Consider the following 15,593-nt stretch of genomic DNA (forward strand, 5'->3'; position numbering starts at 1 on the left):
TCCCTTTTCCAAAGTCCCCAGCTGTGAGGCCCCAAGGGCCAGAGCATCTCCTCCAGGCACGGAGCAGCCTGCATTGTGCTGAGGGACTGCATCCCCACCCTGCCCAGCCTTCCCAAAGGAGAAGCAAACACCTGAAATCCAACTGACCATGGCCTAAAAAATTGTCCATTTATTCTGTCTGACCTGTATTACTACAGTATTGAATAAGAGCAGCAGATTAATGGATAAAATCCTAACTCAAATCTTTTCCACCAGCTCTTAAATCAAGTAGGAAAAATTGTTACTCCCCTCATTTTGAACAAGTGTTAAATCTTGTCAGTGCACTGGGGCATGTACTGATTCCACTGATACAATCCTATTTACAAACCAAAATCCCACTTCAACTAAAGACAGGAGCACTGAGCTCTAAATCAGTATCAAAGGCGGTATCTCAATAAAAATAAAATGTAGCTGTTTAAAGAAATAAACTCCATTATCACCAGTGATAGCAGTGGAACACCTGGTATCCATTTGGTCATTCCCAGAGGTGGAGATCAGGGAACATCAACTCTGCAAACATATAAGGCCATAAAGCACAGCCAAGCTGATGAAACTCCCTAAGTGGAGTCAGCTCAGGTCTGATGGCTTCTTGAGTTCACTTAGAGCCTTCTCCTAGAGACAAACAGGTCCAAGGGGTTGCCAGACCTAGTCTTGTGCATTTTGCACAGGCTGCTTCTCCCCTTTTAGTTGATGTTTCTACCAGAACAATCTACAGAGCTTTGCAGCATTCCAGCCATATCCCAATGTCTGGGGGAATTTTGTATGTTATTTGTATTTATTTCCAGTGTGTTTGCTCTCAGTTCATCACTCAGAACTTCTCTCAAAGCTTGGGTTTCATGGGTAGTATAGAAAGGATCCCAGTGGTTACACAACTGTCCTACATCTACTTAATTCAGTAAGGAAATAAAGGGATGCCTGGAGAAGGTCAGACTCTTTCACTATGAAAAGAATGTACCAAGCCCACTAAGAGTTGTCTAAAAGGGATAAGCCTTCATCAAAAGACCCAGAAAACACAAAAGCACTTCACACCTGAAGTCGCTTGATACAGGGCAAGGACTGGAGCTTAAAAGTGATGTGGTTCCCTAATAACTCCCCCAGTAAATCTCCTACTCCCCAGCTATACAACACCAAAAATAAAAGCCTTCCCAGCCAAGATACACAGATCCATATCATTATCTTTCTACACAAATCCATGTCATTCTCTTTCAAGGGCTCTTTCATAATGAGCTGCTGCCTGGGAATTACCAGCCTCGGGAGCTCCAATCATATTGTGGGATCCAGCTCACTATTCAAGAAATCTAAATCCATGGATTTTGGAGCTATCAGAGAAACCAGCCATTTAAGTTGTTCTCCAGCTTATCTATAAACTATAACCTGAAACAAATATTCCTATCTTTCTAGGAAACTTTCCAAGGATAAAGCAGACTATAAAAGTACCTGCAATGTTCACACATTAATGCCAGGAGCTTCAAGGCTGCATCGTAAGTAGTTCAGGTCTGGGGGTTTTTCCTTGTACCTCGTCAGATTTGTGGCTTCTCACAGCACAGAAGTGTGAAGGGGAGTGGCAGCTCATGTTCTCAAGTCCTCATGCCATTTCTAAAGTAGCTCCTGTACATCTGATTAGAAGGAAAAAAATCAGCCTGGATTTAAGTTATGCTTTTGAATATTTATGGTCTCCCAATCTCTCATGGAGCAAGCAAACACAAAGCTGACTCACACCTGTCTGGCACACGCAGTCAGGGATCCATCCTGCAGAAACAACAGGGACTCTTGAGAAAATTCAGCACCAGGGGGCTGAGTTTGCTTGCTAAACAAGTGGGTTAGCAAATCCTAGATGCTTCTTTTTCTACTGTTCCAGATGCTTGGAATTTGGATTTTTGCCCTGTTTCTGCTCAGCGCAGCAGAAGGTAAGCATATGGGGTTAGTGTTCGTATTGCCTTTCTATGCTGCTGTATTTTCCACCTATTTTCTAGGTATTATTCTACAGCCTTGTCCCCTAAAACTTACTGATTCAGGTTACTGTGCTTCACTTTTCCATACAGGAATGGTGAGATGAGAGTGTGAGTGTTGTCTTTCTTCTCCACTCTGGGAGTTCTGCCCTAGGAGTGAGCAACAAAAGCTGATATTTCCTATCTCAGAACAAAGCTGCTGCTCTACTAAACATAGGGAATTATTTCTTGTACTCTTAGTAATGATGGAAATGGAAAAAAAGCCAGGGCAAGGTGGGGAGGCAGTCCAATAAGGGCATAGCTTTGTATTCAGCAGAAGAAGCTGACATGTAGTATGAGACTTCTCATGTGCAGTCAGCACAGTCTCAATTTATTGCTGATTATCTGCAATATTTTGGCTTGGCATTAGGAGAAACTCATCAGCTGTCTCTGCCTTAGGCAAAGCAACAGCTGGGGGAGGATACCCAAGGATACCACAGGGGAACTCCTCTGAAGACCTTTTGGATGAGCAATAGGGTGGCTCTCTCCTTGGGGTAAACTGCAGCCTCTCAAGGTCTAGGAAAGGGCAACTGCTGGTCTTGCCTTTCTGTAAACTGTGGGATTTTCTAGGGGAAAAAAAAAGACCCCCAGAGAAGCCATGCTCTGAGTTCTGACTGCTCCGTTTCTCTGCTCACACATTATCTTTTTGGTCTTCCTTCTACAGGTGATGAAGTTTGCTATGAAAGGCTGGGGTGCTTCACAGATGATGTGCCATGGTCTGGGACCACAGAAAGGCCAGTCTACAAATTACCCTGGAAACCAGAGAGTGTAGACACTCATTTCCTCCTGTACACCAGAGAAAACGCTGATGACGCTCAAGTAAGAACTGTCATGGTTTAAACATTAGTGAATCACATGCAAAACTCATAAATAAACACAGACTCCAGCTGTGCTCCTGAAAAGTGTTAGAAAAGGCCAAACTGCCACTTTATTCAAAAGACCACCTCTTCCAGCTCCTTGGCAGGGTCCCCACTGAGAACTACTGGGAAACGGAGCATTTTGGGGTAGTTTTTTTCCACAGATAAAATCAAAGCACCCTGAAGTGTTGTCTGCTCTAAGATGGGTGTCAAAGCTTGCTTCGAATGGAGATACACATGAACATTCATGTGAATTCTTGCAGATGAGTTCAACATTGCAAAACTTTTAAAAATCTGCACAGATAAGCATGGTTCAGGTCTTTGCAATTTTGCAAACTTATTTACAGAAAGCAGATTTAAAAATTTATGTAGTTCTTATCTATGCTAATTTAATTATTTTTAAATCTACATTAATGTAGGAGCTGTCTGCTGTTGATAAGTCAACAATCGAGATCTCAAATTTTAATGCAAGCAGGAAGACCAAATTTATTGTACATGGATTTGTAGACAATGGAGAAGAAAACTGGTTGTCAGACATGTGCAAGGTAGGTACCACAGGGACACCCTTAGTTTGCACTTATAAACACAGTCATGTAAATTGTCTGTTTTCTCTATTTCTAACCAATTTTTCTCATGGTATTTGTAGGGATAAGAAAACAAAAATTAGTTTGCATTTTCAGATTGTTACCAAATTGAATATGTAGCTTTGCACCTTGAGGAAATAACGAGGTAAAATGCATTCAACTCTTCTCTTTAGTGAAGTGAGTGACAAAAAGATTTGACTCAGTCAGTGCCCTTTTCCTTGGTAAAAAGAACACAAACCCTGGGGTAAGATACTGGCTGGGATCCGGTTGATTCCAGAAATAACTGCAGACTCAAAGCTCCTGCATCCTATTTCTCCAGCCAAGAGAAGGTTCCTAGATGTGGGAGGTCTATCAGGAAGGTTTGGGCTGCCACATGGGTGCAGGAGGCTGAGCACCTGGGCTGGCCATTGCCAAAAGCAATAAAGACATAAAAATGTACATGCAAAGGGATGCATGTACCTCAAAGGGAGCATTTGGAACAAAGCTTTCAACCAAGGACTTGTTATGAGCACTGAATGTAGTAAAGCACTCTGCTTTGATGATTTTTGTACTAATTCCCCAAATTATTTCTTAACCCTGTCCCTATACCAAGTGCAATTCCAGCTTGTGGTTTTCTCAAGTTCTCCAAACATGTTTTTAATTGTTGCTGGAGCTAATGAAAGCCCCTGGTCATGCAGCACAGAGCAAAATACCAGTTGATGGCACTTTGAGGATAAGGTTTCTCAACCGTTAACACAAATACCATTTTTTAAAATAATGCATTCCTATTTTACTAATGAGAACACTGTGGGGAATAACGTGAAACCAAAATCAAGGTATTTAACGTTTATTGCATCCCCACTGCCTGCTTCTTTTTGATGCTAGATCAAAAGAAAAGAAAAACAAAGGAGGATTGTTGGATTTGTCAGTTAATAATTTGTTTCAAGTATCAGAAGCAGATTGATGTTTTTATAATTTTCTCTCTTACATTTTGCACTTTAAAATAGAGGTTTGTTTCCTGGAACTTCACTGTCAATGAGGTAGCTCACAATTTTTTTCAGCTTGTGCCTTAAATCCACTTGATCAATTTTCCAGGATGTAGAGGCATGAGATAAATCCTTAAATTCTTCATCTATTATGGTAGCCTGTGTTTTATCACAATACTCTAGTTTATATTTAGAAACAAATTGGTCTCTGAATCTTTTCAATAAAGAGTGGAGCATAGGGGATTGTGAATGCATCAATCCTCCTATGTGTATCTGTTACTTGCTTTCCTTCCCATTAAGCAATGATCCTATCTGCATATTGATTTTTACCACTTCTAGTACAGTTACAGACACTTTTATTGCCTTTTTTGTCCTTTGTCAGTTGTTGCCATATACTAAACTGCTAAAACAAAATACTTCTAACCAAACTATCCAGCTCAGTGGAGAACAGTAAAGCTTCCGATTCCGTGGCAGTCTCTGCCTGCATATACATATTTCCAAATAAAGCCATAAATCTGAAATGAACACCAACAGTTTATAGACCATCTTATAAAAACACATTCTCTTTCTTACAAATCTGCATCAGAAAACCACTGTTGACTTCTACTAGCAAAAATATTCTAATTGAATTTGAGTTAAAGTAGTACTTTTAAATCACTGAATAGGTGCATGAGTAGAGCTCTTCTTTAGATTTACATACCAAGTCTGATTGAAAATAAAAATTGAAAGTTTCATTATTGATACTGGTTTCCTTTCTGTAAAAAATACTGCTCTGGGTATTTGAAATTATTACTACATTACATACCACCCTCTTTCAGCATTGTGTGATCACACAAACCCCTCTGAACACACATCCATGCTACAGCTTTGGTTTTCAAATCACTCTCATACAAGTTCTCACAAGATTTAGTAGCTGAGCCACAATGATCCCATACTGTATTTACCACGGTTTTTACTTTTGTTTTACAAAACAGAGGATGCTTACAGTGGAGGATGTGAACTGCATCTGTGTGAACTGGCAGAGAGGTGCAATGTGTCAGTACACCCAGGCCTCGAACAACGTCCGCATCGTGGGCGCTGAAATCGCTTATTTTGTCAACGTCCTCGTGGTAAGAGTCTTTCTAAAGCTATAGTATAATACTGATTTGAAACAAATACAGCTCTGGAACTTTCACAAATGCGGATGTAACCAGCAGATGATATTGGCCTCTAGTCCACGATCAGTTGTGCTGAAAACAAACAGCACAATTTTTTTTAAAAGGAGAATATTACGTGATAGCAGCAAGGCCTGACAACTTAAGGAGGGGAAATTCTGCAAGAAATTCTCACAGTACAGCCAAAGAGTTACTCTGTAGATGTTAACAAACGCAGTGTAAAACTAAATAAGCAGAAATAATAGATACGGCAAACTTCTTTTTTCATGGAGACAGAACCAACGAGCTCACAAGAGCACCAGAAAACCAGCTGGCATCACTGGCTGGGGACAAGCAGGACCCACCAGCTGCCCCACGGAAAGCTGTGGTGGACAGTGCCCAAACCTACAGGGGGTGGCTCCTTTTGCAGCCAGCTTCACATGGCAAGTGAAGCTTGGTCTGAAGCCTTCTCTAAATCGAGTTGCTTTCAACACAAATTTCCCATAAAAGAACTATCAATAACTAAAACCAGAGAGTGTGTTGGGTCTAGCAGTGTTCTGACCCACCTCTCATTCTCCACATCTGCATTGCAGCTACTGAATTCCTGTCCAAAAAGGCATCTTTCATCTTTCATCTCATGGCTTTGCGTGTAACTAAAATGTAACTCCACCAGATGTAACTCCAGCCAGGAGTAACTAAAAGTTCCTGGCTGGCTTATTCTTCTTCAGACAAGCATTCTGTGAACCTTAATGGACCCTCTGGAAGGATACAGAGCCTCTCAGGACTCTTGAAAGAGCTGCCTGGAATTATAACACCCCCCAAACCAGGGCAGCAGCTGAATAAGGAGGTTTGGAAAATCTATGTGCTGGACAGAAGTAACTGGCAGAGATACGCTGAAATCCTAGAGGAGTTCCTGAGCCAGCAGGCAAATTAAAAGTAGTTTCCCAGCCCCTTTCAAATCTTCCCTGTTGCTGATGCAAGGGGCATAGCAATGTTTGTTTTTTTGCTGTTTTGTCAGGATGAATATGGATATTCCCCAGCTGATGTTCACATCATTGGCCACAGCCTGGGAGCACACGCCGCTGGCGAGGCCGGCCGGAGGCACCCGGGCATCGGCAGGATAACGGGTCAGTGCTGCAGCCACCCTCCCAGCAGAGCCACCACAACCCCTGCCACCCACTCCGGACCATCCCACTGGGATTGCATCTGTGGGCTGCAGCACAGGCAGGGGCAATTGGAATATTATGCTCCTTTCACATCATACCCCAAGAGGGCTGTGCTAAGTGGGGGGAAAAGAGTGTGATAATTATTTTGCTTGCACATGTGTTACACAGCAAAGGGATTTTTTTTTTAAATTTTCAGCACTTCCAGAGGGTAAAGCTGTGGGTTTGATCTCCTTATTCATCACATAGGCAATGCTTAATGCACAATGCCCTTGGCAGAGTGGCCTTTCACAGATAAAAGACAATTTTGGACATTATTAACAAAACCCTTTTCAATTGTTGTTTCTCCTCAGGGATTTCAGGCTTGGTGAAACTTGGACTAATAGTCTACAAAATTCAGTTTAAAAGCAAATCCAAAATAAGCTGCCTAGGGACAAGAAGAGATGCAAGTATAAGGCAGCAAAAACTGTGCTATTTGCAAGACTTTACAAGTGCCTGAAATTGCTGCAGCAATTTGGGAAGCAAATTGATTCCATTTTCTGCTAGATTCAAAAGCAAAGCTCGTTGCTTCAAAACTAGATGTTTTTTCCCAAAATCTGACTGGAGCCCGACGTGGGCAGTCAGGTTTCAACACCTCCAAGAAGGGGGTGCTATCAGCACAAATTCCTCTGAGTACTCTCAAGCAAGGGACTACAAAACCATGCAGATGGATCGGTTCCGTGGGATGCATACACAGTAACCTCATTTTGAGCAGTGTTATTAAAGAGAAGTTCAATTTTTTAAAAAAAGTTAGTTCCATATGTTGGCATTCAGTATTGCTGTAAGTAGGTAAAGCAGTAAAAGGTAATAGGCTTCCCACAGGTGACTTCCTGGGAGAAAAGCCACTTGGTAAAAGATAGCACACATCCTCGTTTTATTAATGCCTATATTACTCAGATCTAAGAACCATGGGCAACTATTTTTGTGACATTCATTGTGTACAATCAATCAGTGACATGTAACATGACTCTACACCTACATTTCTTTATTCACACATAACACCACTCTTTTCCTCTCAGGACTGGACCCTGCACAACCTTATTTTCAAGGCACTCCACCTGAAGTCAGACTGGATAAATCTGATGCAGACTTCGTTGACGTTATCCACACAGACTCAGCTCCCACAATCCCCAACTTAGGTGAGCATGCAGCTCTACTCTACTGATTGTTAATTATTTACTGTACCGAATTATTTATGCCCCGTGACACTTCAGTGTTCTGATTGTTCACCGAGGCTGTTCTGGGGCAGAACAGAACAAATTCACCACTTCAGTCACTAACAGCTGCTGTCCTAAAACACTGTGCACAGGTACACATGAAGCCAGCAGCTACAGCTATGAGACAACATTAATTTAAAACGTGCTTACCCCTGTTTCAAATGCTCCAGGTTTTGGCATGCGCCCAGCCATAGGACATATTGACTTCTATCCAAACGGAGGAGAGGAGATGCCCGGCTGTGCCAAGAACCCTGTTTCACAGATCGTAGATCTCGATGGCATCTGGGAAGGTAAGTGTGTTGTTTGTATTACAAATTCAGGGGGAGCCCTCAAAGTGTAGCCGCTTATCTCTCCTTAATTCAGGTGTTTCACATTAGCTCTTGGTGCATCCACCAGCTGCAGACTGCAGCGAAGCTGGTAAAATGCTCAAAACACACCGCTTTTCCAGAGCTTATTAAAAAATAAACAAGACGAAGGGTTTGCCTCTGGAAAACGTGGTTTCCTTTAAAGGATCAAATATCTGAAGCAAAAGTTGCTGGAGCTGTGCCCAACATTTTGAAGGGACTTTTAACAACACATTGCATTTTGTGTCTAATTGCCCAGCAGCAGCACTGGAGGAATTGGGCAAAGATGTTCACAGCCACTCCTTGGAGAGTGTCTTCGGCTGAAATTCTTCCGAGATAAGGCAATTAATTCGATTCCTTGTTAAGTTACAGATTACAATCAGAGTTGCATTGAAGTGATCTCATTGTGGCTATTTTTAGGCAGCTAAAAAAAAGATTGGCACGTAGTTGCTCAAATACACTGTTCTTTGTTGTTTTACTTGGTTCTAATAAAATCTCTAAGTGTCAGAAGGTTCCTATGTATCTTTCTAAAATTAAAGTGCACATAAGATTAAAAAAATAAATTAAAAACCATTTAAGAACATTTCTGCTGTGGGGATTTTTCAGTACACTAACTGAGCTCTTTCTTACTCTACTGCAAACAACTTAAACTCTGGGAATCCATTATCTGATTTGTGATCGCTAGCCTTTTACTCCAGCTTTTATTCAATGCAGCTGGAGGCATTGCTTTTTCGTTCTCACCCCTGTTTTTTGGGTTTTTTAATAAACTTGTTATCAATAATGAGGAATTAAAGCACAAAGAAATAACTGCGTAGTATATGGTCTTCTTTTTAACCTGAAGTCAGGAAAATACAGGCAACACAAAGGAAAATAATATATTCATTATTTTAATTTTAAGAGTCTCCCTTTCTTAAGTACCCCCCAAATAATAATAATTTTGTTTTGAAGCCCTCAGCTGGAGCAAATCAGCACTGCCCTAGGAAGTTCACTGTTAAATACTTTTCATTTGGTTTTCTTTTGTTATGGTAATGAAACTGTTGCCTACAAAAGACCTGCTTCAGGCAGCTCTGGTTTCTATTGTTAAACTCGGTCAGATTGCTTGAATAAGTGTTTTTTTGAGGGGCAGGGGCTGGGCTGAGCTGCACAGTCGGTCTCCACACAGCATTTCAAGTTTGCATTTTATACCTGTTGAGCCAGTGACATTCCTTAGGGTGAGAGCATCAGGAGCAAGTAAGGTTCCAACCTCACAGTTGATTCTCCAAGGCTTTTGAGGAGGGATGATGCATCCCAGTGACACGGGTTTCTTTCCTTGAGTGGGAAGAGAAAACGAGAACCAACCTGGGGGCATCTTTTCGCAGGAACTCGGGACTTCGTGGCTTGCAATCACTTGCGGAGTTACAAGTATTACTCGGACAGTATCATCTACCCTGACGGATTTTTAGGCTATCCTTGTGCTTCATATGATCTTTTCCAATCAGTAAGTATTTCTCAGAGCCTTGGGATGGACCCGATTGAAAACATTATTAAAAATAAATCCTTTGAATAATTTAATATTTGTTCCCTTGTCTGGCTGGAGAATGTTATTAATAGATATATTTGTTTTCACTAGGGAAAGTGCTTCCCATGCCCAGAAGAGGGATGCCCAAATATGGGTCATTATGCAGACAAATACAAGGACAAGATTAAAAATGATTTCATGAAGCTTTACCTGAATACTGGAGAGGCCAGAGATTTTCCTCGTGAGTTTTGAATGTTTCCATTGCTACACACTCCTCGTAAAAATTTTATTTTCCTTTTTGACAGTTAACTTTAGCAGATGGACAGGTCTCATCACAGTGCAAAATCTCTTCTGTTCTTCATGCTTTTTCTTCTTTTGCCCCACCACTAATGCCAGTTTGGGGCCCTACAGGACAAGAAAGCTGCTGACAAATTCTGGAGTCTAGTGGAGGTTACTGAGATGTTCAGAGAACTGCAAGGTTCAAGGAGGAGGGAGGAGAGCCAATGCACAGAAGTTGCAGAAAGGGGATTTCTTATTAAACAGTATGGAAATTACATCACAATGGCAGTGGTTAAACGCAGGAAGAGGGGCCCAGGGAAGCTGGGGAATCTCCATCATTGGAGATGCCAAAAAGTCCATTTGACAAAGGCCAAGAACAAGCTGATCACAGCTGGTTTCAGAGCTGGTGGACAAGATGAGCTCCTTCACAACCTCAGTTATCCTAAATGCCAGCTCTCACCACACACTGCTTAGTTTGCCCTTGTAAGCACAAATCAGAATCTCCTTGAGCTCTTTTTGCTAATTGCACTCTAAAAGGAAGTTCCCACCCACAAAAATAGTTTTCCTGGAGCTTCAGAATTCTTTCATGCTGCTTAGATTCTGTATCTGTACTTATCCCTCACATCCCTTTATTTCAGCTTCACTCTGTATGAAAACCTTAATGGCCAAAATGCTGAGATCTGTATTTTGTTTACTACAATATGGACCAGTTTTCTCTTTTTTTCTCTCCCAGAAAGTAACACAAATGTCTTCATTTCTCATGTTGATCTCATTAGGACATAACAGATTTGACTCACTGGTGTTTTGTGTTTTCTGCTCTCAATTATACTGTATAGACATGAAGGCAAAACAAAATAACCCTAGAATTTGATATCTTGGGGACTGTTTCTCCCTGGGCACAGTCTAAGTAATTCTATTTCTTCTGTGTAGTTTGGAGGTACAAAGTATCTGTGACCCTGTCTGGAAGGAGCAAAGTGAAAGGATATGTAAATATTGCCCTGTATGGCACTGGTGGGAACTCAAGGCAGTACCAGATCACCAAGTAAGTTAAAAATTCAATAGAAAAGAAACTTTTCTTCTAGAACCCTTAATTTGTATTTGTAATTAAGAATTCTCTTTAAATTGATCTTATGAAGAGAGAAACAAAAAGGCAGCATATCGGGCCCACCTGCCTTTGCTGCCTCTGAAACAGTGATTCGGGATGAATTACATCAGAAATCTGGCAATAATGTTGCTGCCATGTAATAGGATAAATGTTGTCTCTCTGCTAAATTTCTACCCTCTTGCCACCACAGCAGAGCCTTTGACAAGACTGGTAATTCACTGTAACTGTTGCCATGCCTCACATCCAAAAAATGCTGTTTTTCACAGGGGTACCCTCAAACCAGACAACACTTACACGGCCTACATTGATGTAGAAACTAATGTAGGAAAAATTACCAAGGTTAAATTTCTTTGGAACAACAACTGGATAAACCCAACTCTTCCTAAACTGGGAGCTGCAACTGTCACAGTCGAAGCTGGGCAAAATAGAACAGAGTAAGTATACCCATTGTGAAAATCTTGAAAGTTACTGGAGAAGATAGGTGGCAAAATAAGTGGAGTGGAAGCCTTTCCACAAGAAAAGTTATCTAAGGCATAAAAAAGAAAAGATTCTCAAGATTCTTTTCTTTCCTTCCTTTCAAGACACTGTTCATCCATAGTTCTATTCACTACTACTTCAACCCTTTGCCTTAAATAGCCTCAAAGAAAAGCTGAAAATGTCTCCAGGCTTTGGAAGAGCAAACTTCCTGTAAAACTCTTTGGGTGAGAAAAATTAATGCTGGCTTGGATTGTCAGCATCATTCTTGCCAAACTCGTACTGTCCACAACAACAGATTATTTGTGGGTCTGGTTCACTGTCAGCTGGAACCAGCCAAGTATTCCATTGGTATTGATGACCTCTAGGGTCATGATTGACTAAAGAGGATGGTGATAATAAATCCACCTTTCCAATGAGGAACACTAACACTTGGAGCCTGCACTGAAAGGCTACATATAAAGCTGAGGGAAAGAGGCTAAAATTGATTTCTCTAGACTTTGTGAAGTATGGCTTGGATGTTCAGATTACAGAAGCATGGTTTACTCATCCAGTTTTACTAATTTTCCTAGACTTTTAAACATTAATTCCTTCATTTTCTTGGTCAGTTACTTTATCCACATCATGGGTTGGTATCTAGAACAGGAGGTACAGTTTAAATTTTATTTATTCTATTTTCAAATTCACAGTTAAAATTCCGTCACTTAAAAGAAAACATGGGAGGTGGAAACAGTTTCAAGCAAAGTGAAATGATTACAGTCAAGCAGCACTTGAACTCACCTGAAAGCAGAAGTTCTAAGTCTGGCTGTAGTTTCCAGTCACCAAAGCACCTTGCTGACAAAGTGTATTTCTTTAGATAGAAACTCACCTTTCTGCTGACTTTATAGCCTTTGCACAAGTAGTTGTGGCCATCTCTATAGAGGTGGTAGCACAAAATGTGGGGAAAAACCCCAAAACTGTAACATTAAAGGAAGGTGAGCAGTGAAGCAGAATGAGCACAGTCTATCAATGCTTTCCCCAGCAGTTACCCTTCAAATTTAGAAGCTCAAAGTTTGTTCTGTTCAGTTGCCTGAAATGACAGATCAGGTTGTGTTACCATCAAAGTAAATCCACTTGTATAATTTCAACAGCTGCTGACAGCTCAAGGTGCTCTCATCTCCTTTGTCCTCAGGTACCGGTTCTGTGGCTCTGGCACTGTGAGGGAGGATGTCCTGCAGACTCTGACTGCTTGCTAACAGCATGTTCAGATCTCCAAATCCTTGCTGCCAATAAAAGCTACTCATACAGAAAACACTGCAATCTGCAGCTGCAGTACGGATGGTGTGTGTTGTTTGGGGTGGGGTTTTGCTGGTTTGGGAGGCAGAGGTTAAGTCTGTGGATACCTCTCTATAGACAGAATTTTTGGAGTGGCTTTAGGAGTGAGTGTGCCAAAACCTGTTGAAGAATTCCCCTGCTTTCAGCCTGTTTCAAAATAATTTCAAACAAGAGGAAAGGGGGAAGGTAACAGAAACAAATTCATTTCTGCCCCCATCCTACCTCGTGTCCCTCAGCTGTTCTGCTGGACAAGGGGGCTGTGTCTCCTCTGCTGCCCGAGGAATCTCATCCTCACTGATAAAACCTCACAGAACTGCTGGGGATCTGCTGCTCCACACATCTACTGTTCCTGGGGACCTTCTCTCAGTTTCTCCTGACATTCCCCAGACGGGGAACTCTGCTCCTTTTGTCTCTCTGTGTGACCTCTCCTCACCCAGAACACCCTGTTCTGGAGACATCAACCCCCCAGCAAGGCTTTAGATTCTGTGTAGTGGTGGAGGTGGAAACAAATTTATTTTGTGTTGGTGTACTACTTTTCTAGTCTAGAGAAAAAAAAAAAGTGGGTTTTGTTGTTGTTGTTGTTTGTTTGTTTTTTTAATTGAGTGCATTCTGCCAGCCCTCACAGGGTGATGGGAAGGAGATAGGGGATGTAAATAACAGACAAAGAAACATCAGCACTGAAGATTAGCAACCCATGGGCATGCTCTGGGCTGAAGTAAGTTCTTTATATAAAAGCCAAAGTGCTCCTTGCTTTAACACAACTAAGAGAATATCCTCCAGCAACTTCAGTTTCAGTCAGACATGCAGGCTTGCTTTTATGTTTAAAATCTTCTAAATTGCACTTCCGCTTCTTGCCCAGATTAAAAGGCACTGTTTGATTTAGATAAGATGGATGGAAGAAGTCTGTATTACAGGAATGTTAAAACTGGCCCAGGTTGCCCTGAGAGGTGTTAGGTGCCCCATCTCTGGAAATATTTAACACCAGGCTGGTTGTTCAATTTCTCAGGAATTTGCTGAATTCCTGGAGTGTTCCCCCTGTCACATTCCTTCTCTCTCAGGCAGCAGCAAGTGCAGCAAGCACACAGCAGAGTTCTCTTGGTGTGTTTTCCTCCCAGCCTATGCTGTCCAGAAGGACACTTAAAAGCTGACATTTATTTTGTCTCCAGTTTTTCCCAAATGGGATCAGTCCTATAGTGGTAGAATAATAGAGTCAGGCCTAATAAATACAAGGATTTGAGTTCTTTGTCCTGCATCAGGCTCTGCTAAGTCCAGCTCTGGGTTGCTCCTGCAATGCCTTCCTTGGCTTTCCATGGCTGCATGGCCACAGTTGGGCAGGAGGAAGAGGATCCAGCCACAGGAACAGAGGCTTTCGCACTTCATCCAGTCCTTGGAGGAACACAGAAACCCTCTCCAGGAAGACAAATAGTTGCAGGTTTATGAATAGCCATGGATGGGAGAGCTGGCATCTGGTGCTGGGTTTTCACGTAGCCCCCATCCCTTTGGCATCGCCTGCTTCCTTCTGCCTTCCCTGTTTGTGTCTCCTAGGATTTGGTGGCCTGATCTCAATGCCTCCTGCTGAGGAAACCTCAACAGGGTTATTAACTTCCTAACACTGCGGAAGAGTTTCTCCTTTGTCTTTTGTTCCATTATCTTGGAATAAGCAGGTTCTTGCCTACACAATTGTTTTGACAGTTATGATATTCTCAGCATTATCCTTTGCCATAGCCACTTCAGCAGCCCATGTAATTTTAACAAACACCTAACAGAATCAAGACGTTAAAGTTGACAATAGCATAATAAAAAATCTCCTTTTAATAATGAACTGGAGCTGCCGTCATCCTGTTTTAGCAGAGTAAAATCTCTCCCCCCCCCCCCCCCGAACACTTTACAAAGCTATTACATAAAATGCAATGTTAAATGAACAACAAATTACTTTCCCTTTAGCTAGCTTTTAATGCTAATGGTGCTATTTATTCCTGACCTTTTGAAATATTAGATTTTTTAAATGACAACATAAAAAGAATTCTTGTTTGAAAACGCGAGCGACTTTAAACCACATGTTATTACTTGTAAGTACAGCATGCACATGCATCATTCATTTCAGTGTCCCATTTAGGGCTAATTGGTATATATTTCAGTTGACATATATTGTTCTCCTGCAAACGTGTCAAATTCCTTAACGATGGCGGTGACAAAAGCAGAACGCTTGAGATATATAAATTACGCTCTTTACCATATAATCATTCTTATCTGTTGGGAATGGTATTTGTGACAAACTATGGTCAAAAATACACAGCAAATTGATTCTTTTTTTTTTTTTAACTTTAATATCACACCATTCACGGCAAGTCTTTGATTGCATCCTTAAATGTAGAAATGTTTTGATTTTTATCTGCATCGTTTTGCGGCTTTTGAAAAGCTCACTTTATTTATTAAAGGAAGAGTAGCGCAGCGAGGATCTTAAAATGTATCTTTTGTTATCAGCGTAAGAGAAAAGAAATGGGCTGTAATTGTGGATATAGAGTGAGTAATTTGGTGAAAAACGCTTTGTGCTATAGTTAAGGTTTTATAATTCCTGCTAGAAATTACTATTA

General features: G+C 41.3%; 1 protein-coding gene across 1 annotated transcript; it reads left to right on the plus strand.

Annotated features, from left to right (window-relative positions):
- Nucleotides 1-1,442: 1,442 nt before the first annotated feature.
- LOC119702753 (inactive pancreatic lipase-related protein 1-like) lies at nucleotides 1,443-12,996 on the plus strand. The gene is made up of 13 exons (XM_038141323.1): nucleotides 1,443-1,520; nucleotides 1,898-1,946; nucleotides 2,692-2,846; nucleotides 3,304-3,429; nucleotides 5,408-5,542; nucleotides 6,585-6,693; nucleotides 7,788-7,907; nucleotides 8,156-8,275; nucleotides 9,688-9,806; nucleotides 9,939-10,068; nucleotides 11,037-11,148; nucleotides 11,478-11,645; nucleotides 12,857-12,996. The coding sequence occupies exons 2-13, from the start codon at nucleotides 1,898-1,900 to the stop codon at nucleotides 12,918-12,920; spliced, it is 1,407 nt and encodes a 468-aa protein (XP_037997251.1). The 5' UTR covers nucleotides 1,443-1,520; the 3' UTR covers nucleotides 12,921-12,996.
- The last annotated feature ends 2,597 nt before the right edge of the window (nucleotides 12,997-15,593 follow it).

This window comes from Motacilla alba, chromosome 6 (genome assembly GCF_015832195.1).
Source record: "Motacilla alba alba isolate MOTALB_02 chromosome 6, Motacilla_alba_V1.0_pri, whole genome shotgun sequence".
NCBI lineage: Eukaryota > Metazoa > Chordata > Aves > Passeriformes > Motacillidae > Motacilla > Motacilla alba.

What these genes read in the sequence shown, in the direction of transcription:
- LOC119702753 (XM_038141323.1), top strand. Translation starts at nt 1,898, where the DNA reads ATGCTTGGAATTTGGATTTTTGCCCTGTTTCTGCTCAGCGCAGCAGAA. An exon ending in TCTCGATGGCATCTGGGAAG is followed by an intron (nt 8,276 to 9,687) that starts GTAAGTGTGTTG and finishes ATCTTTTCGCAG; the next exon opens with GAACTCGGGACTTCGTGGCT. An exon ending in AGGCAGTACCAGATCACCAA is followed by an intron (nt 11,149 to 11,477) that starts GTAAGTTAAAAA and finishes TGTTTTTCACAG; the next exon opens with GGGTACCCTCAAACCAGACA.